The following is a 27,220-nucleotide window of genomic DNA, read 5'->3' on the forward strand; positions in this document are numbered from 1 at the left end:
AATATTGCTCAAAACTATCTCTTGCTTTTACTTTTCATTTCATTCATTCATTCATTCATTCATTCATTCATTCATTCATTCATTCGAGAGGTTAAATATTCAAGCAATATTGTGCACTTGTTAATGTATCAACATAATTCACAAGGTTGACCCAAGTGGTGGGAATGCAGCTCTAAAACTTAATTCTTCATGCTGAAGCCAAAAAAATGTATGATGAGTAATTGATCATGTCAAAACCAAATCATTAAGTGTAACCAATACTGACAGTCAACCTGAAAAATAAGTCCAAGCACAAGATTAATTGGATGTACAAAATCTGTATTTCTCATATGTATATATTTCATGCGGTTATGGGTATTAATGACAACAAAAGTGACTCCTTCTACGCCTTCAACACGGCCTGAGTATGATGAGTTATTGATTATGTCAAAATCAATCAGTAAGTGTAACCAATGCAAAGACGGTGGGCCTGATAAATAGAATGCAGCAAAAGATGAATTGCAAATACAGAATAACAGTATGTCTTTAATTATAGTTATACATTTTGAGTTGCTATATGGTTTATTAACAAGTGCAAAAATCAATCCAGTATCTTTTGCGTGTTTAGTAGTGGACTACTCATGACTACTCATCTCATGTATATGAGGGCAAGTTATGCTTATGCCTGCACCAATATATGCAATTAATTTTTCGGCACTGCTCATTTGTAAGTCAGGGACCTGAAGGAAAAGCTTGTCAGAATTTTTAGACAGCTTAAGGATAAAACATCATGAGAAAATGAAGCACTGTAGTTTTATTGATGCTCTAAACCATGACCTGGACAGACCTTGGGCTATATGATACCTAATATTTCTTTATGCTGTCTGGCAATGTGAGAATCCATAAACTGTGCAGCCTTGGTATTGAGAAGATGGGAAAATGAGGGATGAGGAAATGGACATTATTGGCGTTATCAGATTGAATGGTCATTATATATATATATATACACACACACACACACACACTGTTTATGCAGTAAAAATAAATTAACTATATAGCTAATATTTGGTCTTTTCCCAGTAGCTCATTAGTAGATATTTTATACATATAACAAAGTCAAATGCCCAACTCTGCTATGTGTGCACGTACATACCTAATGTAATGATTACTGCAGCTCATGATATCAAATAGAAAAACCATCCCCCACAGGAAATATATATAAATATATATATATATATAAATATATATATATATATATATATATATATATATATATATATATATATATATATATATATATATATATATATATATATACATACATACACACGTATATACTGTATAAGGGGTGTAACGGTACTTGTAACGGTATTTGTTTTGCTCATGCATGAAAAGACTAAAGAATCAACAGCGCTAGCGTTTTCCGCTAACCAGGAAGTGCACTATGAAATCAAGATTCAAGATTTTTTGTTTGTTTGTCACAAACATAGCTGCATGCAGGATACAACTTGCAGTGAAATTAAAAGTTAGAAAAAAATAAAATAAATCTTGAATCTATAGCACTAGCCACTTCATGGTTAGCGGCTAACACTAGCGCTATGGATTTTTTTGTATTTTATGTCCAGCTTCAAGAATTTCACTTAAAAGGAGAAAATCCTGACAATTCCACATATCAAGGGAGTAAATGAATGAAGGAGGGAAGGAATGAAGACATTTGTAAAAGTATGCTAAAATAAGTAGAAAAGTTGATTTCATATCTTTAAATCTTAAATATTTAGTACTGAACCGTGAATTTTGTGTACCGTTACACCCCTAATATATATATATATATATATATATATATATATATATATATATATATATATATATATATATATATATATATATATATATATATATATTGGTTCCTAGTTACTTAGGGAGTTAGCAATCCAAATAATGCCTTTTTAAATATAAATTTTTACAATCAGAAAAAGAACATGTGTAAACCGTAAAATTGTTGCTTTGTAAACTCAGTGTAACTTAGGCTACTGCGGGAGTGCACTACATAATACATTTTACTCATGTAGAAGTTATAATGGTTTGCTCATATAATAGTTATAATGTTTTTTTTTTAAACGGTTACATTGACTTCTCTTCTATACTCTCACTCATTATGAATACAATATTCGTGATACAGTTTTACTCTTTCACACTGTACACCCATAATTTTGAGCCTAATAACTAATACATTACACACTGCCAATGTCAATCCTGCACCACCTCATGTTTTTAAAAAAATGTCCAGCAAAAACGAATTCCTCTATTTAGATTCCTGCAGTGAGGATCAGTCTCGTGCTATTTCTAACGTTCCCACTCTGTGTGAAATTGACACTGTGTTAATGTATTCCCCGCTGTTCAGTACCTGCAGCCAGCAAGCTCTTTCTCAGCACTGGGCCGCATGCCTGAATGACTAATGCATTTACTGCTATTACTGTTGTTCTTAATGCAGTTTTTTTTCTCTGCTTGATGGTGTTTTTATAGCCATGGTACAAGACCCTGATTTGATGTTCCTGATCATCAGAGTGGTTTAAATTTTCACTTTGAATTCACACTTTTATTACACACAAAGACACAATTTAACCTCATAGCATTATGTGTAGGGTCCAAATGTGCTTCACAACAACGCAATATACAATAGCACACCAACACAATCACTGTCCACTTTAGTAAGAACAGTTGTACACCTGCACATTAACTAAGTTATGTAATCAGTCATGTGCCAACAGCACAATGCAAAAAAAAAAAAAAAAAAAAAACAAGAAAAAAAGAAGATTTATATTAAAAAAACTTAAAAAGGAAAACAGGTCAAGAGCTTCTGGTAATGTCATCAAAGATCGGAATTGGGGAACTAAGTGAACTCTAACTTTAACCATGGAATGGTTGTTGGTATCAGATGAACTGGTTTGAGTATTTCAGGAACTGATGATCTCCTGGGAATTTCACACACAACATTCTGACCTTTAATCACTATTAAAATCACAATGTACGGATTGCACCATAAAACACCAGTAACCATAAGCTAAAGCTGAAAACACAGTTATAAACCTATACTGCCACAGTGATCTTAATATATTGTTGCCATGATATAGTTGCAGTATATAGTTGTAGTATACTACCCTTACATTGTTCAGTCTTTTTTTTATGCAGTCATTAGTACCATACATTACCCCACTGTTATAGCACTACATACTCCATTTGTGCTTTCAGACTGCAAATGCTGCTTTTCACATTAACATATCCAGCTAATTTACATAGCAACAGCAGATGAGCAGATGTCAGTGAGTAGAATTATGTTCTTCTAGCTTTCTTTTGCACATACACTAATGCAACTTGCACACCAATTTATATTGCACATTTTCTGATTATTTACATGATTTAGTTTATCTTTTAAAGGCATACATATTGTTTATGTATTTAACAAGGGAAGATATAAACCTAATTTCATTGCTTGTGATGACAAAGCTATGCGTTTCTTAAAAACAAATCAAAGTTTGTTGTTTTGGATCCGAATAAGGAACCAGTTACACTAATACTGGCAGCAGGACAACTAAACGTTGATTAGTCAGAAGTATGATTGCTTTTTTCTCAGCACTATGAGGTGACACAGTCCAGAATGAATGCATTTCACTTTGCTATGATACTGAGTGGAAAATCAGTTCAGCTGGGGAATGACAACACTGCTGAATGATGAAACAAGGAATACAAAATAAACACGGAAAAGACTCCAGGCTCTAGTTTAGACTAGCATTGCAGCACATACTCTCTAGCAGTTTAATCGGGTTGTAACTAACAAGTCTCCTCTGAAATTCTTCTTTACACAAAGGCTTGACCCTGGCAAACGTTTAAATCTCTAAAACAAATTATTCATAATCATTAGTGATAAACTATTAGTCTGTCACAATGCCCTTAAATCTCCTTCTTAAATATCCCTTTCGGAAATTAAACATTGCACTATATTCCTATTTATTGCACCAGATTTATTAATATAACTCATACATATACAAATTACATAAACTTTCATTGCATACTAATTATAAGTTTAACTTGGTACTATTTTCTGCATAAAAATCCAAATGTCTTTTGTGTGATGAAACTGCTCCCCAATCCCATCATGCACTCTACCAGATGGTAGTATTAAAAATGTTTGCAGAGTAAGCTGTAGCAGATGCATAGTAGAGCGAAAAAAGAAGACTTCTGACTTCACAGCACTGATTATCATTAATATATTGTATACATTAAATGTCATAAATAATACAAACAGATTTATGTATTGAAATTTTAACAAATAAAGCTTTAAATTTCATTCCAATTAGAAGGGAACACTTTTATCTACAACCTGTTTTAGGCAATATGAATGAATGTAGACTTAAAATGTGATCTCATGATAAATTAGATAAATGTAAATGTATATTGCATATTAAGATAAACAAGAAGAAACAAGCATAAAACTACCAATATTTTGAGCAATAAATTTTTTTCCATTATATCATACCATAAATAAGAATACCAATGAAGTACTTTTAGTACTATAATTAAATTATATTATTACTTTAGCCTTTGACTTAAATGGCACTGTACCAAATTTTCCCCCAAGTGCCAGTTCTTAACCACAGGGTATCAACTGTCAGGTGTGAGGTCTAACATGTACTTCTTCCAGGACAAAAAGCGAACCACAGCATCAGGATTCAGATTTCAATTTCATGATAGTAGATTTAATACTTTTCTGTTGTGCCATTCTGGAGCCCATGAAAATGTGCATTTATTAATCAACCAGTGTTAATTGTGAATAAATTGCATAGAATTATCACTTCACTTAAGCGTTTTAATGGCTACAATAAAACTATATAAACTGTTCCTGACATCTTGTATAAACAAATAAAATACCTAAGGAAACTTAGATCATTCAACTTGATATTCAAATGTATCACATTAAGAGCCTAAAGGAAAGCACAAATCTTTTATAGCATTATGGATTTTCCATAATGATTTATATAATTTAATACAAGAAATACTTTAGCTTTCTTTCTCATCTGTTAGATTAAACTTGCTTTTAGGCCGCTTCATAGTAAAGAAAATAACAAAGAAAAAAAGGAGAAAAAAGGTGTAGCCTATAACAATAAATCTATCAAGAAGTAAGCAGTCATGGGACACAATGCTGGCTTGCTTACAAACACTAAACAACTCAAATTTAATTAAAAGTTTTTTCTTTTCCAACAGGATTTTGACAGCAAGCCAAAGAGAAAAGTGAGGAAACACTGATGCTGCAGTCCTTATGGGCCGACATATCTGTCATAGAGCGCTATAGCACTGATCATTAAAATGTAGTTGAGCAAGCCTTGCAAATAATAGCCAATGCATAATCAGTGTTATAAAGCATTTAAGATCTAAACCCCAAATGTTCCATGTTTAAAACACACACACACACACACACACACACACACACACACACACACACACACACACACACACACACACACAAATAATTAAATGAATAAATAATTCTTGGGTCCTGTGTAATCCAGCTTCATCCTTTGATCACTATTTTCTTGTGCATTTAGGAGAGAAATAATTTGTCATGATCCTATGCTGTGATTGTATGAGTTTCTCATATAAGGTTTCTTTGTAAGGCTGCATTTTCCTGAGTGTAGCCAGGAATTTATCAAAACCTGGGGAAGATAAGATTTTCATTAATGTCTACAATTCTACACAAGAATCTTATTTGTGATTCCCTTAGAGTAAAGGGGAAATTACTTTTCCAGTTTTTACTATTAAAATAATACTATTTTCCATCTAAATTTGTCTTGTCTTTATCCTACCCTGATAACAGCACAAAGGTTCATTTCACCTTGTGCTGTTTGGAATACAATGGATTAGAATAACAAGCCACTCTAATTGCAGAACAAGATGATCAATCAAATGCTAATTCAGTGTACATTTAATAGTAATCCACTGCTAAAATAGCAATTTAGGAAGATCAGTCTAACCCAAGACTCTTAATCTTATTGATTTCTTGTGCAATAAAAAACATTTACATTCACTCTACATCTGTCATGCTTAATCTAGAATGGATCTTTCATAAATGAATAAACATTCAAACAAATAAAAGCTTTCTACACAGTATATATGCTATAGTTCCCTTTTGGGAATTCGAGCTGCATTGAAACGCTTTGGGAACACTGAGGCATCCAGGTCCTAGGAAAGCCCGTATGCGGCCCGCCTTTTCACCCCACTAAGAATACTAAGGAGCTACGTCAAGCTGCCAACCTAGCCCTTAGGGCCACCAAGGAAATGGCTAAGGCCGTGGGGTGGTCGGCAAGGCAGGCTTCGGGGCATCCGCATAAGAAACTATATCGACGATTGGTTGATATTAGCTTGATCAGAGCTTCTGGCACTGAGATGTCATTCTCATCTGTATGAAGGAACTGAGGTTAAGATTAAACACCAAGAAGAGTGTGCTTTTTCCAGTGCAGATTACCACCTTGTTAGGCGTGGTAGGGGACTCGACTGTTATGTGGGTACAGCTGTCTCCCACTTGGATCGGCGCTATCCTCACGACAGTCAAGATAGTGAGAGAAGGTCAGTCCCAAGGTGGTGGAGCGGATATGGCAGAGGTGTTACAGAGCACAGGTGGATCTGTTTATAACTCAATAGACATTGAACTGTCCCCTCTGGTTGTCCCTCACTCACCTTGCCACCTTGGGTCTGGACACCATGGTACGTGGCCAAGGCTATGCTTGTATGCCTTTCCCCCATGCTCTTTTGAAAAGAGTTCACCAGGAAGGAGTTTTGGAGGCTGTGGCTGTGGTTCCTGAGAGGGCACAGTTCGTAGCAGCTGGTCTCTCTACTGAGGTTGTGGAGACCATCCTCCATTCCACAGCTCCCTCCCCGAGGAGGTTGTATGCCGCTAAATGGCATATGTTCACCACATGGTGTGAGCACCACCAGTTGAACCCAGTCATTTGCCCAGTTGATTCACTTCTGGAATTCCTGCAGGAACAGTTACGTGTCCACTATCGTGGCTTATTGTTCACCGCTAGCGTCCCTCGTTAAACCGCCTCATGACACGTTTTGTACGTGGCACCTGGAGGCTGAGGCCCGGGACACATCCCAGAGTGCCTGTGTAGGACTTGGCAATTATGCTGGTGGCTCTATCTGAGCCCCCCTTCGAGCCCTTGGCCAACATGTCCCTTAGGTATCTGTCGCCTTTCTCCTGGCAATCTCCTCCTTTAATAGGGACAGGGACCTACAGGCTCTTTCTGTGGCCCCATCACTCCTGCAATATGCCCCTAGCATGGCCAGTGCTATTCTATACCCCAAACCGGGGTATGTGCCTAAAGCCCCTGCGGCCTGTCATTTTGTAGGCATTCTGCCCTCCTAACTATCTCCTAACCAGGAAAAGCAAAATCGATGAGTCTGTGGAGGAAGTTGGAGCAGCTGTTTGTCTGCTATGTCCCTCACAGGAAAGGTTTCCCGGCCAATAAACAGACGATTTGTCTGTCTTATGAGTCTTATGGTCTTTCTAGTCCTTTTAAAGTTAAGGCTCATTCCACCTGGGGTATGGCAGCTTCTACGGCCTGGTCTGCTGGAGTGTCGCTCCAGTACATTTGTAACGCTGCGGGTTGGTCCACCATTTGTCAGGTTCTACGACCTTGACATCTGAGCCACACCCGGCTCCTCTGTCCTGCATGCAGGTTTTGCTCAGACACATTAGGCAGGGACTGGTCAGAATGGCGTGATTGGACACTCATTTCCAAAGTGTTTTGACGATGTGTCAAAGGGCCATACTCCCTGCATCCCTGCACCGCTTACCTTCTACTTTTACAGGAGCTGATGACGCTCTCTTTGTAGCTTCCTGGTTTGCGTGACGTCACCTGCCAATGACGTCACGACTGCCTGTTGGCCAGATTTTACACGTGATTCAGAGCGTGAACAACGTGAGGCGTTCCCAAAGCATTTTTGACGCAGCTTACTTGTTCCCTCAGGGAACTAGGGTTACCTACGTATCCTAGTGATGTTACCAAGCTTGAGGGTGCCTGCAATCATGAACATTTGGTATTGATCTTGTTTCTGAGTTTCTGTTTTTTTTTTTCTCTTTATTGCATTGCATGTAATTGTTGTTTGTTGATTGTCATTTTTTTTCCTGGCACTCTGGATTTGTTTGCCTGCATTTTAAATTTAATTTTAGTTAACGTACTCACTGTTCCTACCGCATTATAATCATCTATTCAGAGCGATTGCGATTGTCCAGAAACCTTCTGGAAAATACAAGAAAGCACAAACATTAAATAATATTGATTAAGGTTTGTCTCTATTCAAATCAATTAAATTCATTTTTATTTGTATAGCATTTAACAAAAGCAGTTTTTTACAGACAATGTGGTGATAAAAATGTATAAGATATTCTTTATAAGTGAATAAGATGTTCTTTATAAATAAAATATAATTATGAATTAAAGAATTACCAGAGTGTTCTGCATGTAAAAACAGAAGTAAGCTACAATGGAGTGTTACCATCTCAGTTATAGAAGCTGTAAATACTTCACACACAAAAAGTTAATGCTTGTAACTAGTTTAGTTATAAACAGTCTCATAGACAGAAAACAACTTTCATTATTTAATTTTCTTAACACTAATGTCAAATGTTAATTTATGCTTTTTTTAACTCACTTTGGATGATAAACTATCCATGACTGTCTAAACGGGGTCTGGTGACCCCCACCCTCTCTAAAGCATAGCTAATGTGATACAGCATTACAGTGATAAGAGTGAATAATTATCAAACAGGCAAATAATATTATCAATATACATTTGCATATTTGAAATAGATGGTGGTTAGTTTCAGGAGTGCAAAGTGCTGCAACACTTTGCTGAACATCCGCAGCTCCCAAATGGAAAAAATCAAGCGTAATTTCTTGATGGTTTCCTGGCAGAGAGCCTCATCTACTTTTTATTTTTTGTTTGTTTTAAAAGGGGGACTATCGACAGCTTCCTAAGCAGATGCATCCCTGCCCAGTTTGGAATTTGCTCAGTCCTAGATTGCAAAATAATTTTTTTTCCTTTCAAAGGAAGTCCTATTTAGATCACTGATCTCTTTTACAAGAAAGACTACTGCAGACATTCACTTAAAAAAAAAAAATCCACATTTAAATACACACTTTTTTTTTCACTTGGTAAAAACAATTATTTGCCTTCTTCATCACATTCTTTATGAAGGATCAATTTATATATTAAATGTATAAATGCACCAATTTATGCATCAATTGATAAATACATTCGAATTTTAATATTTTTTAATCCCAGATCTGTCAAAAAATGGCTTACAGCCAGAGGTGGCAAAAGTACACACATCCTTCACTTAAGTAGAAGTACAGATACTCATGTTTTAAAAGACCCTGGTACAAGTTGACATACTGACTACACTTTTTTACTCAAGTTAAAGTAAAGAAGTTTGGGCTCTGACATGTACTTAAGTGAAAAAGTAGCCATTACTACAAGCTGTTTTAGTGTCATGCTGGTAACTAAACCTCATGTCATATTAATATTAGAGCTGGCAATCGATTAAAATATTTAATCGTGCTGCTCTAAATGTAGGTTAAATTAATACTTTCCATGTTTTCAATACTCATGAACAACATGAGCATGGACAAATATGGATGCTTTATGCAAATGTATGTTTATTATTCGTGAAACCAAACTCAACATAGCATGAAAACTAAATATTTTTGTAAATATTTTTAAGTTATTATGGTGTTTTAAATTACATAAATCATCAGGACACCAAACAAAACCTTTGCTTCCACACGGTTGGTTAAAGAGGTAATAAAGAGGCAACTGCACATCTTTTAACTTTCATACGGATTACATAATTAGAGAATATTCAATGTTAGCTGGTTTATTTAAAGGTAGACTTTTCAAGATTTCTATACATATATTTATTATGTCTGTGAGGTGAGTATACATTGAGCTTCAGGTTGTTTTATTTGTGTGTCTGTAAAGAGAGGAGACACAGATGACAGGAAGCACATCCTGTCTGTTTTCTTAATTTTACAAAAGCACAACGATTTGTTGTAATTATGAGTGTGTACAAATAAAATTAGACCTGTTACAGATTTGAATAAAGCATTGCTTTTATCTGTACGGTCAAAAAGACAGTAATTTATGTTCGTTTCTGCGTGATGAGAAAAAATGCTACAAAATGCGTCAGTGAATTTGTTAATCCCCAGAGGGTTATTTGTGTGCATCGTGGTGGATTTCGGTGCTGATTTGAGACTTGGCGCATCAGTAAAAGAAATGTTTACTGATCTAAAAAAAATTTCGGTGGAGCTTAATTATTGTTTATTTTTTATATTTGAGCAGAGAAAAGACATTGTGAACAAACATGTGTTACGCTGAAGGTTTTCATTTTGTCTCTTTTATGTTTATTTATTTATTTATTTATTTATTTATTTACTTACTTATATTTTCATTAGAAATGGTCAAACAGAAATGCGCACTGCATTAATTGCGCGTTACTAAAACCAGTGGCAATAAAATGAATTTGTATTTTGACAGCCTTGAATTGATATATGAATACAAAACTAATTTAAAATTGTGTTACCAATGAATGTATCCAGGCTGAACATTTACCATATAGAACACAAGCAGAAAAAAGATGATGATGACGATCAGGTGATGTCTCTGTTCTCAGTCATGTTTAAGTCGCTGACTCCCTCTGTTCATGTTGCCTTTGAACTGCTCATTAATATCTTCAAAAACTACTCTATGTCTGTGATGTGTGAAATCCAGGAAATGAAACACCAGTGGATTGAAAAAGTCACGCAATGACAATAAATAGGCTGATGGTCTGAAAACTGCGCATTTAAAAGAAAAAAAAATTACATTTTACCAAACAAGACTGTTTTGAAAATGTAAGAAGTAGAAAGTACAGATATTTGTGTAAAAATGTAATGAGTAAAAGTAAAAAGTTAATAAAGTAAAGTACTGATACCAGAAAAATCTACTTGAGTGCAGTAAAGAAGTATATGTACATTGTCACTTCTCACCTCCACTTACAGTACATTAAGAAGCAACCAACTAAAAGAACAACTCAAGCTAACAGCTAGAGCTAAAACAAAGAAGGTTAAAAAAGTAGGCAGAAACTTTAACTAGTATAACTTTATAGACCAATATTTACTAGTGCTATTTTCTACATGTAGTCACTTATGTCCAAATCACTACATCATAAAGAATGCAATGATGGTGGATAGTGACATACACACTGTTTTATATTTAAATAATAAATATAAAAATTATTTCAAAAGGTTTTTTAAAATAACAGTTAAATCATATGTAATAGGCTTTTTAAATATATAATCATGGAATAAATGTGCATTTAATTCATGGTTCACACGCAAAAGCCTGCAAATGCAAATTCTGCAACTGAGCAATTCTAAAAAATATACCACACATGTCCTATAGTGAGGAGGCACTCATTTTCTAAGCATTAGTGCAAATTAGGCAAATTAGAAAATTAATGGAACTTGCTGACTGGAAGCTGAACTAAATCAAATGCAAGAAAAAAAAAGAACAAAAAAAACCCCACAATTAGAATTCTGACTCCCTAAGGTCACACACAAAGCACATATGACTGCATTGCAAAAAGTGTTTTATCACATCCTAAAAAGTAATGATCTGTTTTTAAGTATAGCACTGATAATATTTTCGGAGCATAACTTATCAGATCGCAAAAATTCAACACATGACGAGATTAGAAATGTTAGCTCATTGGTTTTGCAGTAAATTTGTGCATGAAATACAATCATTAATTTGAGAAGAATTTAAACTCTGCACAAGCAATAACCTACAGTAAATTCAGGATCAAACTAAGAACTTAAATTGAATCGTAAATTATTGTATTTTTTCCATTCATTATCTTTTTTATTATTATTTTTTTTAATTTACAGCATTTTGCAGACTCACTTATCCAGAGCAACACAGTTATCTTATTTATATCTTATTTTATTTGGCAGTTCAACCTCTGACAACATCTCCCGACACAATCGTACTTACAACCCCACAACTACACTGTTTTACATGTATAGGACAGGAAGAGCTGTATGATGCTATTATGAAAGCTAAATCAACAACATGTCAGTTAGATCCAATTCCCACTAAACTACTGAAGGAAGTGTTATATACAGCTGGTGAGCCTCTTCTCAATATTATTAACTATCGTTAGGTCATGTCCCTAAATCCCTCAAGTTAGCAGTTATTAAGCCCCTCATTAAAAAACCTAATCTGGATCCAAACACGCTATCGAATTACAGACCAATTTCAAATCTCCCGTTTATGTCTAAGATTTTAGAAAAGATTGTCGCTGCCCAGTTATGTAACCACTTGCAGGAGAACAATATCTTTGAAGAGTTTCAGTCAGATTTTAGGCCCCATCATAGCACAGAAACTGCTCTAGTTAAAATCACTAATGACCTGTTTTTAGCTTCAGACCAAGGCTACATCTCCCTATTAGTTTTACTAGATCTTAGTGCTGCGTTCGACACTATAGATCATGATCTTCTCCTCGATCGCTTACAGAATTACATCTGTATTCAGGGACAGGCATTAAGCTGGTTTAAATCCTACCTGTCCAATCGTTACCATTTCGTAGATTTAAATGGAGAGCTATCCAGGATAATGCTAGTAAATTATGGCGTGCCACAAGGGTCAGTTCTAGGACCCCTGCTTTTCACAATATACATGCTTCCGTTAGGAAATATTATTAGGAGGCATGGAATTAGCTTCCATTGTTATGCTGATGATACCCAGCTATATATTTCATCCAAACCAGGCGATACAGCTCAATTAGCTCGCATAACTGAGTGTGTTGAAGAAATAAGAGATTGGATGACCCATAACTTTCTGCTATTAAATTCTGATAAAACGGAGATTTTGCTCATCGGCCCAAAAAATAGTACACAGAAGCTCCAGCATCTCAGCCTGCTTTTAGACGGTTGTTCTGTAACTACTAGTTCAACGGTAAAAGACCTGTAAATAATTTAAGACAGCAACTTATCTTTTAAAAATCTTTTAAAAGCTTAGAAATATTTCTAAGCTAAGAAATATGTTATCTATATCTGATGCAGAGAAGCTCGTCCATGCGTTTATGACCTCTAGAATAGACTACTGTAATGCATTACTAGGTGGATGTCCTGCATCATTAATAAACAAGCTTCAGTTAGTTCAGAATGTGGCAGCAAGAGTTCTTACTAGGTCAAGAAAATACGATCATATAACCCCAATCTTATCGTCCCTACATTGGCTTCCTATTAAGTTTCGAATAGACTACAAACTACTGCTACTCACTTATAAAGCACTAAATGGTTTGGCTCCCATGTATCTATCCAGTCTTTTAACACGCTACAATCCGTCACGCTCCCTGAGATCTCAAAACTCTGGGATTCTAGTAGTTCCTAGAATAGCAAAGTCCACTAAAGGCGGTAGAGCATTTTCACATTTAGCTCCTAAACTCTGGAATAGTCTTCCTGACAGTGTTCGGGGTTCAGATACACTCTCCCAGTTTAAGTGTAGATTAAAAACATATCTTTTTAGCAAAGCCTACACATAACACACATCACACACATCACATCACAACCTTGTGCTCCAGAATATATGATCACATGCACGTAATCAACTTGTGCTGTTAATATCATGAACAGCAGCTACGCTAATTCCTCTCCACTGCTTCTCTTTCTCTCCCCATCCCGAGGCATCCTTAGGTTTGGCCAGCTCCAGTCACGTCCCACCTCGTGAAGATTATGGACCTATGGATGATCATGTAGAAGTAGATGCCGAGTGTTTAAAGGCCCTGGCATGGAGAAGCTGATGCTGGATCTATGATGATCACAAATTGTTCTGTATTGTTGAAAGATTTATGACCAAAACTCTTGATGTCACCCATATGAGGATGGGTTCCCCTTTGAGTCTGGTTCCTCTCAAGGTTTCTTCCTCATATCATCTAAGGGAGTTTTTCCTTGCCACTGTCGCCACGGCTTGCTCATCAGGGACAAACGCACACAATTCACCTTCACTGTTGTTTTCTGTAAAGCTGCTTTGAGACAATGTCTGTTGTGAAAAGCGCTATACAAATAAACTTGACTTGACTTGACTTGACTTATACAAGATAAACTATGTGTTAAAATGTTTGTGGAGCCATGACCATCACACCTACATATGTTTTTTTAGACAACCCATTCCAAGTTTAATATCAAATTGCTATTATAACCTCTACTAGTCTAGAAGGCTTTCTAACAGATTTTGAAGTTCAGGCCTGATCAAGCAGGGATGTTGGTACAGCTGTTCAACAGCTGGTGTTAAAATTAATCTAAAAGGTATTCAGGGACTTTGAGATAAGGACTCTAAAGTCTACTACATTTCTTTGGCAAACCATGTCTTCAGATGTCTCACTCAGGAAATTACAAAGCTACAGCATACAAAGACATCATAATGTCTTTATTATTTTCAAATTGCCCACATGTAATTAACAGAGATATACAGTGACAAATTAGAATAAAAGAAAACTGTTGAGCATCAGAATTAACCCATGAGAGCTAATGAGCCGTGTTTAAAGTGACAGCTCAAGTGTAAATGTATTGTTGACAGCATACTGGAAAGAAAAAACTGGCAACATGAGTAGGTATAACAAGCAAAAGGTTCCTGTTTCTTTAACTTAGGTAAACCATTAGCTATTCTTAACCAAAAGAGAAACCTGGGTCTTAGTAAATGACCAGGATTTCAGTGTTCCGCCGCTGGGATGATTACACATGGCAGTTATTTGGCATCAACTTAGTTTGCAAAACAAAGCTAATGGTAGCCAAGCATAGTGACATAATAGCCATGAAACACAATAAGGCAAAGAATACCTCCAGTGGCAAGGAGCCGTAGCATTATCCCTCAGTTAGAGTAGCATGCAGAAAAGGTTACTGGCTTGTCTCTCTTGTCTCTGAATGCTGAGGTACTCAGTTATGCCAGAGGCCACAGGTAAAGGTTATGGTGTTTTGCATGACACCATCTGTTACAGAAGTATTTTAGCTGCTTAGAGACTGTCACCTGAAACTCATCTAAGGCTAGAGTTAAAATGAAGGCCAAAGTTTGATTGATTGCTTAATATTACATAGAGTCTACTATTATTATTTGTAACATATGTACAGGTGTATGTATTTCACGCAGCCAATGTGTTGTTTGCTTAGCCTAGGAGCATGCTTAGTTGGCTCTCGAGGAAGTCAACTGTTAGCATTTTTAGCCATGTGGCTATGCGCTCCCGGAGAGCGCTCTCCGAGGGGAGCACTCTCCCTTGCGGCTCAGGTCCCGCTCTTGTTGAGGCGAACTAGAGCCAAAGGTCGCGGGGCTCGCAGGCCGACCTAGCAGAAGGCATGGAGATGGATGAGTCCTCTCCAGCCTCTCCTGATGGGCCGAACTCCCGTTCCCCAGGGAAAGCACTCGCTTCTGTGGTTCCTTCTTCCAGCGCGTGTAACACAGAGCTCTGTATTTCTTTCTCCGAGGAGATGCTAGCAAGCCCACAGACTCCTCAAAGCCTGTGCTGTTCGAGGAGCTCCTGGAGGTAGTGACACGGGCTGTCGCATAGCTAAAGATAGCTTGGCCCGATGAGAAGTGGAAGCAACACGTTCCTAGCTAGCTGGATGAGCATTTCCTGCATCCCGCGGCACAGTCTCCGCCCCAGGGCCTACCATTCTTTCCCGACCTACACACCGAGTTGTGCGTACCTCCTCGACACCACCAGTAGGCCAGATTGTTAGCTCTCCCACAAGATGTCCCCTGCAGGGGATCTCCTCCGCTGTTCTGAGATGGTCAGAAGCCAGCCTTGAGAGGCAGGCCTTCGAGCCTTAGAAGTATGGAAAGAACCTACTATCCTGTCTCAAGGCCCCGCTCTGGGAGCTCCTTGTCATCGCGTAACACTAACAACGGATGCATCCCTGCTTGTTAAGAGCAGTTTACATCCCGGGCCGGTTGAATTAGAGAGCAGACTCCCTTTCAATGCAAGGGCCGAGGCGTGGGGAATAGAGGGATATTACAGAGCCCAGGTGGATCTGTTTGCGACTCAGGAGACTTCGCACTGTCTCCTCTAGTTCGCTCTCTCTCTCACCCATCCCAACTGGGGCTAGACACCATGGTGCAGACATGGCCAAGGCTAGGAGGGATCTCCTTTCACAGGCAGGGGGAACCCTGGTTCACCCCCACCAAGAGTTATGGAAGCTGTGGCTGTGGCCCTGAGGGGGTGCAGTTCCTAGCAGCTGATCTCTCTACTGAGGTAGTAGAAACCATCCTCTATTCCAGAGCTCCCTCCACGAGAAGGTTGTATGCCGCTCAATGGCATCTGTTCACTACGTGGTGTGAGCACCACAAGTTAGACCCAGTCAACTGCCTGGTTGGTTCAGCTCTGTAGTTGTTGCAGGAACAGTTTGCCACTGGATTGGCTTTGTCAACCCTGAATGGTTACGTGTCCACTATAGCACTTTATTGTACCCCGCCAGCGGTGCAGTCGCTGGGAAAACACCCCCTTGTGACACGTTTCCTATGTGCCACCCGGAGGCTGAGGCCCGGGATATGACCCATAGTGCCTGTGTGGGACTTAGCCGTTGTGCTGGCGGCTCTATCTGAGCCCCTCTTTGAGCCCTTGGCCCTTAGGTATCTGTCAGTTAAGACCACCTTTCTGGCAATTTCCTTCCTTAAGAGGGTCGGAGACCTACAGGCTCTTTCCATGGCCCTGTCTCTCCTGGAGTTTGCCCCTGAAGTTCGCCTGGCCCCTCTGTCCTGCATGCCGGTTGTGCTCAGACACACTAGGCAGGGACTGGTCAGTATGGCGTGTTTAGACATTTGTTCCTAAAGCGTTTTCGACGCAGCTCGAGTTCCTGAAAGGGAACGTCACTAGGTTACTTATGTAACCCTAGTTCCCTGAGGGAACAAGAGCTGTGTCAACGGGCCATACTTCCTGCATCCCTGCAGCGCTTACCTTCTTTTTTTCAGTAGCTAATGTCGCTACCCATTTTGTAGCTTCCTGGTTTACGCGATGTCGACCGCCAATGATGTCACAACTTGCCTATTGGCCGGATTTCACACATTTTGCGAGGCGTTCCCAGCTCTCGTTCCCTCAGGGAACTAGGGTTACATACGTAACCTAGTGACATTAAGGGTTATTGTATTAGAAACATTATACAGTGAAATTTTATACAGATACTTTCCGTGTTGTGTGTGTAAAGGAAAGTCATTTAGCAAAAAAATACAAGGGCGTACCTTCTTCTATTTTCAGACTGCTCAGACTCCAGAGAAAACAAGGTCTAGAGTGTAAGTCTCAATAAGTCACATTAAGTAATTCTTTAAAGAGCCCTTCCTTTTTCCTAATTTTTGGCTTCACCACAAAACAGTCACTGGCCAGAACCTCCTTGAGGTAAAACTTTCTAGATGTGCTTATATTTTCTACTTGCCCACACAAAAAAATTATTGCCATGTAGTGTGTTTACTGTGGATGCTCAGGAGGTAGGTGGACGACCTTACGATAAAGGTCACAACAAGTGGAGAAAAGAAAACTGCAAACAGGAACACAGTTACATTGTCCAAACAGTTATCCCTAAGGCACTTAAGCAGGTCCTCTAGATAAAAGCCACCAAAAGTATTTGAAAAATATTTTTTTGTTCACATGAAAAGAACATAAACCTTATTGTGATTGCTTACAAAAGCATCTTTAGAAAGACAGAAAAGTTTAACATACTCATGATATTTCAATTTTAAGTGTATGCTTAATGCACAGAAAGGTTTGACTAAATCGTAACAATAACTCTTTTACAACAAAGAGATGTACATTATATTTCATCACACACAGACAGCCACTAACAAAACTCAACTGCAGGGAAATGCCAGTCAGACTTCAAGCAAAAGTATCACACAACCTGACCGTTATCTTCTATTGTAAAATCAACTTGGTTAAAAATCATTCATGTTGCTAAATGTGGGATTCTAGTTACTAGGGATACTAGTGGCTATGCTAGTAGTATGGCTGTGCTGAGCCCCATGTTTGTCATCACAAGGATAAAAAAAAAGAAAAAGCTATGTACATATGAAAATTGGCATCAGTGCACTTTATGCTCTTTTGACCCATCCTGTCATCATTTCCTAAAGGTGCTTCTGGCAATTAAAACAGAGTAGCAGACCTCTTTCTCAATTATCTCTGTTGCTGTAATAGGATATTGGTTCGGTGAGTAATAGTATTGACACTAAATCATATCTCAGCCTACAGACAACTGCATTGAAAAGCTAAATCAAACTGCAATTGATTTCCTATTGACAACTATTCACTACACTGTTAACTAATCACTATGCATAATTAAAGCTTTACTTGACAAATAAATGTGCATTTTTGCTGGCGGTGAAAAAAGAAATGGAGAGAAACAGAAAGCCTACAATTGTGATGGAAAGTTTTCTGGATGCTTATGCATGCACAGGGTTGGAAACATTATGTCCATTTTTTGTTTCTTTTCTCTGCAAGACAAAAGACAGACAATATTCCAGAATGTTTGCCAAGAATTCGGAACCATCACCCTGAAACAGTTAACGTGTGACAACGCTGAGACCAAATGCAGAGGAAGGAAGCACTTTTTTAAGTGTTCCATGTGCTTTTCTTACATTATTACCTCCCCCACAGAGTTTATAGAATGATGGTATTCTTAGTCTGTGACCTACTGAACCAGGTGTCAGGATATATTTATTGATAGAGACTTCAAGGCACTTTAGTAAGTCACTCTGGATAAGGGCATCTGCCAACTGCTGTAAATGTACAGAAAATGACCGAAAATACATAAATACCATTCTTGCTCCTAAAAAAAACCTTCCTGTAAAACACATATTAAAAAAGTATATGGCACATGACATCAAAAGGCTAAAAAGCATTAATTAGCAAACTGCAGTCAAGCATCTGCTGATGCACAACACTAAGACTTTTATATTTTATATTGAGATATTTAATTGGTATTCAAAAATCAAATATGTTATATTCATTATTCAAGGCCTCTTTTTTGATAAACACCAAATGATACACCCAGTCTTGTGTTAAAGCATCTAATGTAATTAATGCAAGTCAGTCATTTACAAAGGTGTTGTATTCTGTCTAACATTATAAAATCTGCAGGTTTTTCATTTGTGACAAAATAGAATCTAGTAGAGCTTCTTATACTAGTACAACACATTTGTAAAGAAAAACAACTCCAGAGAAAGGATATTAGTCTTCAAATAGGAGAAGTAAACAACTGAAAACTCATAGAAAATACACTGCTGGACACTCTGGGGAAATAAACAGAGAAATGAATATAAATAGTTGCAATAGCAAGTATAAAGTTCTAAAATAAGAAAAAAAAAGTGACAAAGGTGTGGTTTGGTAATAGGAACTGATGATCTATTGTGATAAAACTCAACACAAGTCAGTCATGTCAGAAAATATGCATAGAGAAGATACTATTTAACTGATGGGGATAAAAAGATCAATATGTTTTGTTTTGTTCATGTTTAGTTCATTTGACCTTGACCTGTTGCTGCACAACGTAGGATATTATAAAATATGCTCCTGTCTATTTTCCTGTAGTCTATGGTATGTACCAAAATCACACTAAGAAATCAGGAGACTTTTTTTGTATAATGTTAATTAGATGTTTGTGTGCACCTCTATCCGATTGGTAATGTATCAAGGTAATGCTTCAAGCAATGCTTATACTCTCTTAGCTATACTCTGACTGGCTCTTGGGGAGAGTGGCTGTCAATAACAATGTTCACTTTCAGGGATTCAGCAATAAAAGAAGCTTTGGGCTTTGTCCTAACACCACTACAGATAGTAATTCCAGTGATACTTATTTATTATTGATACCTGCTGGTTGCCAATTACAGTCCAAATTGCAGTGAACAAGGACCCAAATCAGACAGTGATATATTTTATACTCTTTTTCAATTATATTTTATTTGCTAAAAGTAATAAAGGAAATGGTTCACACTCAGGATATTCACAGCAGATATAAACTAATGGATTTCCACTAAAGGTCCATAAACCGTAATAAAACAGCATCTCACAAAGAGACAAATCCAGCCCATGTCTATAAAAGTTTAAAATGAGACTAAAATTTGTAAAGGTCCAGTTTAATCTCATGCTTACAAAGGTGAATCAACCAACATGACTGAACGATAACAGGTGCCTTTAAAGCAGAAGGAATACATACGCGTCTGTCCACATGAGGTGGAAAAAATATTCAGTCACATCATTAATCAGTCCAGATCGTGTAAATAAAAAAAAATAAAAAAAAAACATGTCAACACTCATCCCTTTCTTTATGACTTCAGGTAAATAATCTATGTAAATGGCCATGATGGGATCTGCTGCTGAAAATTGATGTTACTGAAATAAAAGGAGTACTGATATGTTATTTTTCAAGTGTTGGGAGTGAAATCTTTGCTGGACCTGCCAGTTAATAAGCACTACTAACGAATTTTGATTAAAGTGAAAAGGTTCTGATGAAATGCATAATGCAACCCTGAATATTCACTGAACTTAAGTGCTTCAACCTGAGGTTTTGCAGCGTTCTTTCCCGACTGAAACTCTGCATTTGTTTAATGAACCCTAAATAGAAACTTACAGAACCTTCATTCATACTGACCCACATTCCTAGGAGAATTTTCTTTTCATTGTTTTGCACATTAATACAGGAAGCTTCAAGACATGACAATGATGTGTATTCATTTATTTAAACCAGTAAAGCAAAAGAATAAATCAAAACCAAATATTTTTGAAATTCTCATGGCTCAACCCCCTCGCTAGCTCCTTGCACATTTATTACTCTAAAGACTAGTAAACATCAATAAAAAATGAAAACGCACAGACACCAAGTGGTTTGTAAGTCATACCTTAGACAAACCTCTTTGCTGCAATGCATCAACTTACACTGTACGTACAACCATGCTAGCAGTTGCCAAATAAACCGCTGCAATATTGATTGCAAAAAAAAAAGGGAGAGACAAAGAACACAGACATGCAAGTTCTAATAAGATTTTCTGTCACAATATCCTGAAATAAATCCTGTTGTGGTTCTAACCCTCAGAAATCCAATAGAATGTAGCCCCAACTAATTTAATCTAATAATGTAATTTCCACCCCAGTCACTTGGGTAGGGCAACACTAACACAGCAGCACAACAGAGCATTTCAGTGTAGTCTTTTGGCCACCTTCCATTACAGCAAGCATGGGTTTTTCACAGCTTTAATCCTCACACACAATAGAAAGCTGCAGATGTAGCCACTGATTAAATTTAGTGAACCCCACTATCTTAATTTAGCACTTCCTCATGGATTGAAAGCTACACTTGAGTTATGATAATACAAACCATCTGTCAAGGTCAACATGGTCACTACATGATCATTGATTTACAACCAGCCCATCCATTTCTCAAATATGATACACTGATCAAAGCCTGGAACAGAAAATATATTTACAGTATATCACAGTACATATTTACATTCACAATACATCAGGGTAAAAACACTGACAAGAGGTGACAGTTAAAAATAGCATTTTAACACCTGGATGACCCTCAGTAGGCTACTGCATTTTGTTTGTCGTCAATGCTTTTGTTTATATTTAGCAAATGATGATGCAAGATTGTTTACCTCATCATAATTCAATCAAAGGGCTCACTGACCTAATTAGTGCAATTATGATGGAAGTGCTCAGTAATGAACAAGGTCAGAATCTGATTTGACTCTGCATGCAGACTTGTGTGCTGTGTGCATTGTGCTTGTTTATACACTAAATTTAAAACAAGCTCATGCATTCACTTTAAATATGCATATAAACGAGGGAAATTGCCTTTTACAGTGACACAGAAATCTACTTCCACAAGAGTACTCACTGAGCAAAAGTATGTGATGTAAACTTCGGTCAGTGAGGAACTGCTCTAAACTTTACCTGCGTTAAGCGTGCCAGTGATGAATCTGAAGAGGTACCCGGCAAACTTTAAGATCTCCCTCTTGCATCTCTTCCTGCAGCTCATTGCTGAAACTGTTGCTTGCTGTTCGTCTCTCTGTAGGTTCTGTGTCATTAAAACTTTACCCTCTGCAGCAGTGTTTCCAACGTGTGCACTTGACCAGCTGTGTACACGTACAGGAAGCAGCACGCTCACACGCCAGTGCACGACATTGCCACTCCTCTTAATACTATATCCCAGAGGTGCAGAGTAATTTTTTCTTTCTCTTCCTTAGAGCTGCACCGGTCTTTGAGCCTGCAGTAGTCTCAGCTCCCGCAGCTGTCACTGCGCTTTCACACCTCGTGCTCCAAGCTCTTACACTCTCTCTCTCTCACACACATATGCACACTTTCGTAGTAGTCTGACTGCTCGTGTGGCTCAGAACCATCTGTGGTGCTTTCAGCCTCCCCCTGACCACTGCTGGGGAGGAGGGACCGGCACGGCCTCTGAGTGGAGGGAAAGAAAGGGAGGAAGGGAGGAGCAGGAGAGTAGAGAAGATGAGAGGGGTGGAGGGAGAAAAAGAATGGCACTTGGGAAAGTATCAAAGCTCATAAATCAGCCATGGCAGGTGATAATCGAGATATTCTTATAGAAAATCTATGCTTATCTGCAGGACTGCATTGAGTTAGAGAAAAAACAACAGCAACTGATGAACTCAGAAGAACCAAAGGTTTAAAAGGAAAAACCTGATCAGACAGGAACTAAAGAAGGAGTGGGCATTGAGATGAGGTAAGGAAGCAAAATTGAATCCAATTACATTTATTTGCATTTATTCCTGTGGCAGGTTATTTAAATTATGGCAATTTACAAATGAGATAGAAAAGTTTAAAGTGATAATTTTAATCATTTTTCTTTTCAATTAATTTTGATAAGTGAGCATTTTAGTAACAATTTGCACAAAATTGATTTGTTTGAAAAGTTTTAGTGCAGGGTTGTTGTTCAAATTGTGTTTTAATCATAATAATAATTATATATATATAAGGGTTAGAGGTTGGGACTGCATTATTAACAATCTGGTTAAGTAACAGCTGATTATTTAGCAAATGATAATTGTTTAGAAAAATGCAGCGTGAATGAGCCATTTCACTCCACCATCATGTGTCTGGTCAATTGCCTGTAAAGTGTCTGATTTAAGTGTTTAACGATTCAGTCTTAACCATATGATGGTACTACTGTATCACTATGATTTTCAGGACATAAATAGTGCCTTATAGAGTGACTCGATTTAAATAAGAGGATTTGCACTGATTACTTTGTAGCAAGAATTGAGGACTGGATATGAGCAGTTGTAGAACAAGCAAAGTAAGAAAGAGACATTCATTTATTTATCTTTATTTGATTTATTCTAGACAGGGTCAGGATGAGTTCAGTGCCTATCCTTGTAACACTATCCCAGTAAGGCACCACATATGAGATGCCAGCCCTTTGTAGATGTAATGGTTAAAACAACAAAAAAAGACCAAAATATGCAAGTTGGCAGAATGGACAGTAGAGATATGAGACAAGCCACAAGATGACAAGTGCCTGGATAAAGAGTATAAAATCTGTTGACTACAGTGACTTGGATGACAGAGATGTCTTCAGTATCTTAAGGAAGATATGTCAATCCCAGAATTCAATCCTAATTTCTTTAAGGAAAATGTATTATAAATAAATTGCTCTTTTGGAAATGTATTGTATCTAAACCACTTGCACCTGGCAAATGTTTCATCTACACCGTCAATACCTTAATCCTTAAAGCAGCACAGTTCCACATGAGAGCACATGGATCCAATGGAAAAACATTACAAAAGGGAAAGATGGTGGACAACACATAAAAAGAGCAAAGAGAGAGATAATTATCCAAAGTATGTGAGGGACAAAAAAGGGGCGGTGGACACAAACGAGAGAAAACAATGAGAGAAAACACTTAATGCAAATTATAAAAGATAAATAAATAAAATAAAAAGCACCCAGTGTCAAACACGATCATGATCGACAGTCTGGAGCTTTTTACATATTACATAACGTTTTAAAAAACAGTGTTGCATCACCTTCATCACCAGTCATCATGACTTCAATTATCATCAGCCTTTCTCTCCATGAGTGCTGTCATTAGCATCAATTACATCAACACCGCAGACACTTTCTGATCTCTGATCTGACAAAAGCTTCTCCGCTGATTATTACATTAATGTGGTTCTATTTGAATACGAGTGGACACTTTCGTTCATCGCGGCACGACTACACAGAGAAATCACTCAGCTATGAAATGAGATGCTTTGTATTCTATGTAAAATAATCCTGAATACTGCAAGTCATTTCTGATCGAGAAAAGCCCATTTCAAGTAGAACTTTTCAAACCTGAAACTTTTTCTATGAGGATTAAAGATCCCTGGCTGTATCTTTGGTCCAACAAATTTTACAGAAAAAGGAAAAGTTTTCGTTTACAGAAATAGACTTGAGCCCAAGAGAGTAAAACACACACACACACACACACACACACACACACACACACACACACACACACACACACACACACACACACATATATAAAACATCTTGGAAAACAACCACAGATCTTCTTAAGATAGTTCTTAATGACATTGGCTGTATGTTTGTCCTGCTGCAGAATACATGCCTGTATATCTCACCATTGAGAACCCAATTAATCCTGACCAAATCTTCAACTCAATTTGCAGAATTGCAGCCCCAAAGTTGCAAGGAATCTACACCATGCTTTACTGTTGCCTGAAGACACTTATCATTGTACTGCTCCCCAGGTTCTGCTCAGTACTGTGTGTAATTTGTTATTTATTTATATATGTATATCTGACATACACAATAGCAAACATATTTGTCAATCAAAAAATTTCTACTGTATAAATTCAATTCACATGTGTAACAAAAAAGGAAACTAGCTCACATCCTCTAAATGTGCTCTGATTTATAGTGTCTGTGAAGAAACATCTACAAAAACTATAATGAGAGCATGATAATGTTTCATTAACCTTTAATGACCCTAAGAATGCAATTTGCCAGCGCCAGCTGCACATTTAAGACAGAAAGGACTTTCCCAGTTTGGCACTATGACACCAATGCATGTTGCAGCAGTGGAAAGAAACAGCTTCATAAAGACAAAGATATAAGTAAACAAATATTAGGCACCATCATGAAAATGGACTCTATTTGTTATCTTGCTTTTTAACGGAAAGGTTTTTTATTTTTTTTTAAAGGCTGGCATGTAGGTACAAGTGTAAGTCTCCTGCTTTCCTGGCCTAGTTTTCACTTTCTCTCCTCCAGCCTCGAAGTAATGAGCATCAGCAAAGCCCCCTGCAAGAGCCCCATGCTGAAATATTAAAGCCACGTCCTGCGTCCAAAAGATGCACACCCTTCACCCATCTGGCCACTGGCACAGCAAGAACATGTGAAGCACAGAGATGGAGATCCAATTACAGAAAAAGGAAAGTAAAAAGAAGCAGCGTCCTGGTTATTTTTTTAAACAGGTTACCAAACACAGAAAGTGATATTTAAACACATTGTACTAGAAGGAGAAAAACAATAGAAGCTTGGAGAAGCAACAGTACCTAGTATGTAAAATAATATGTAAACAAATTACTATGAAACATTAACTTATACTGCCTGTTTGTTAAATCACTTGACATTATTCCCCAATTTTAGTAAAACCAAAACTACTTAAAGAAGACTTCTTAATAAAATGCTAAAATATTTAAAATAAATTATATAATATTATGCACACACAAAAGAGTGAAAGAAGTAAAGGAAGTGTTATGCAAAAATCCACCTTAGACTCATTACAAATACATGGGGACTAAATAAACATCACTGTTGTCTTTCTAATGTGCTTTCCTTTTACTGTAAGCTGTTGTCCACAGTCTGAGTGATGAACGCTGTCTAACACAACCATTTCTCAACAAAAGGCCAAGATACCAGACACAAATTATACAGACGATAGCACTGTCATTAGCTAAGGATCACTGAACTGGCTGATTTATTTTTTTCTCCATTGTGAATGCGCATTGCTGTTTACTTCACCAGAGAGATACAGAGAGCAATAATATAGGCAAAAGTAACCCTTCTGTATACAATCAACACACCAAACTGATCCTTATCTACTGCACCATGCACTGATTAACTGGAGATTCAACAGCTTTACAAATTTGTTCCAAAAGTTGCCTTTAGGCAAGTAAACTAAGTAAACTGAGCATCTTCCATGCTGCTTTTTATCATTAAATCGTATGTATTTCTCTGTAGGATTTAATGAAATTTCGCAACCAATTTTAAAACTGATCAAATCAACATTTCCCTTTTACCAGACAGCTCTTGTATTACATTGCTGATTTTTGCTTAAAGAGACGCGAAGCAAAATTGAAAACAATTGAACTGCAGATGACTTTGCAGACTTCATTTGCGCCGGACCCATTTGTATTAATACGCAATTTAATGCAATCTGTTTTAAAGTACGGCTCTAATTTAATAATAAGAACACTGTTGACACACTTATTGCACTGGTTGCTGTTCACATGGGCACGAGGCAGGCAGGTGGTTTGGATACATTATATACATTACATTTCAAATTTTGTTCAGATTTGCTGTTATTATAACCTCCACTCTTCTGGGCAGATGTTTCACTACATTTCGGGGTGTGCTTGTGGAGATTTGTGCTCATTTAACCACAAGGGCTTTAGTAAAGTCAGGTGCTGATGTAGGGTGAAATTCATCCCAATGCAAGAAGGTTGAGGTGTCTTGATAGAGCTTGCTTTGTGCACAAAATCATTGTCATGCTGGAACATGTTTGGGTCTCCTAGTTCAAGTGAAGAGAAAGTTTTATTATAAATATCCAAAGACATTCTAAACAATTGTGTGCCTCCAGATTTGTGGTAAGACTATGGGGCTTAGGGAACACATATGGCTGGAAAATGTCAGATGTCCAAATCTTTTTGTCCATATAGTGTATGTTAACTTTGAGAGATTAGAGTAACACAGCTGTGGTTTTGACATGTTTAAATTGAGACCTGAGCACAAAATTCACTTCAAACACCTCCTAAACTGTAAATATTTTGACAACTGTGAAAGCCAGAGAAGGTCTGTTAAAAAAAGACATACGTTTAATTTTACAAACTATAATAGAGATTAACAATGAATAATAATAATAA

The 27,220-nt window shown here is 37.4% G+C and overlaps 1 protein-coding gene across 2 annotated transcripts in view; it reads right to left on the reverse strand.

Moving 5' to 3' along the window:
- Window positions 1–27,220, reverse strand: part of kcnip4a (potassium voltage-gated channel interacting protein 4a) — a 163,306-nt gene that overhangs the window by 96,246 nt on the left and 39,840 nt on the right. Inside the window, exon 1 of one of the 2 annotated variants that reach the window (XM_083540854.1) lies at window positions 22,007–22,450. The exons of the other annotated variant lie outside the window; for it this stretch is intronic. Coding sequence (XP_083396980.1) covers window positions 22,007–22,139 — 133 coding nt within the window. The 5' untranslated portion in view covers window positions 22,140–22,450. Of the gene's footprint in view, window positions 1–22,006; window positions 22,451–27,220 lie in introns of those variants that run through there. 2 annotated transcript variants of the gene reach the window in all.

This window comes from Silurus aristotelis, assembly GCF_946808225.1.
Source record: "Silurus aristotelis genome assembly, chromosome: 5".
NCBI lineage: Eukaryota > Metazoa > Chordata > Actinopteri > Siluriformes > Siluridae > Silurus > Silurus aristotelis.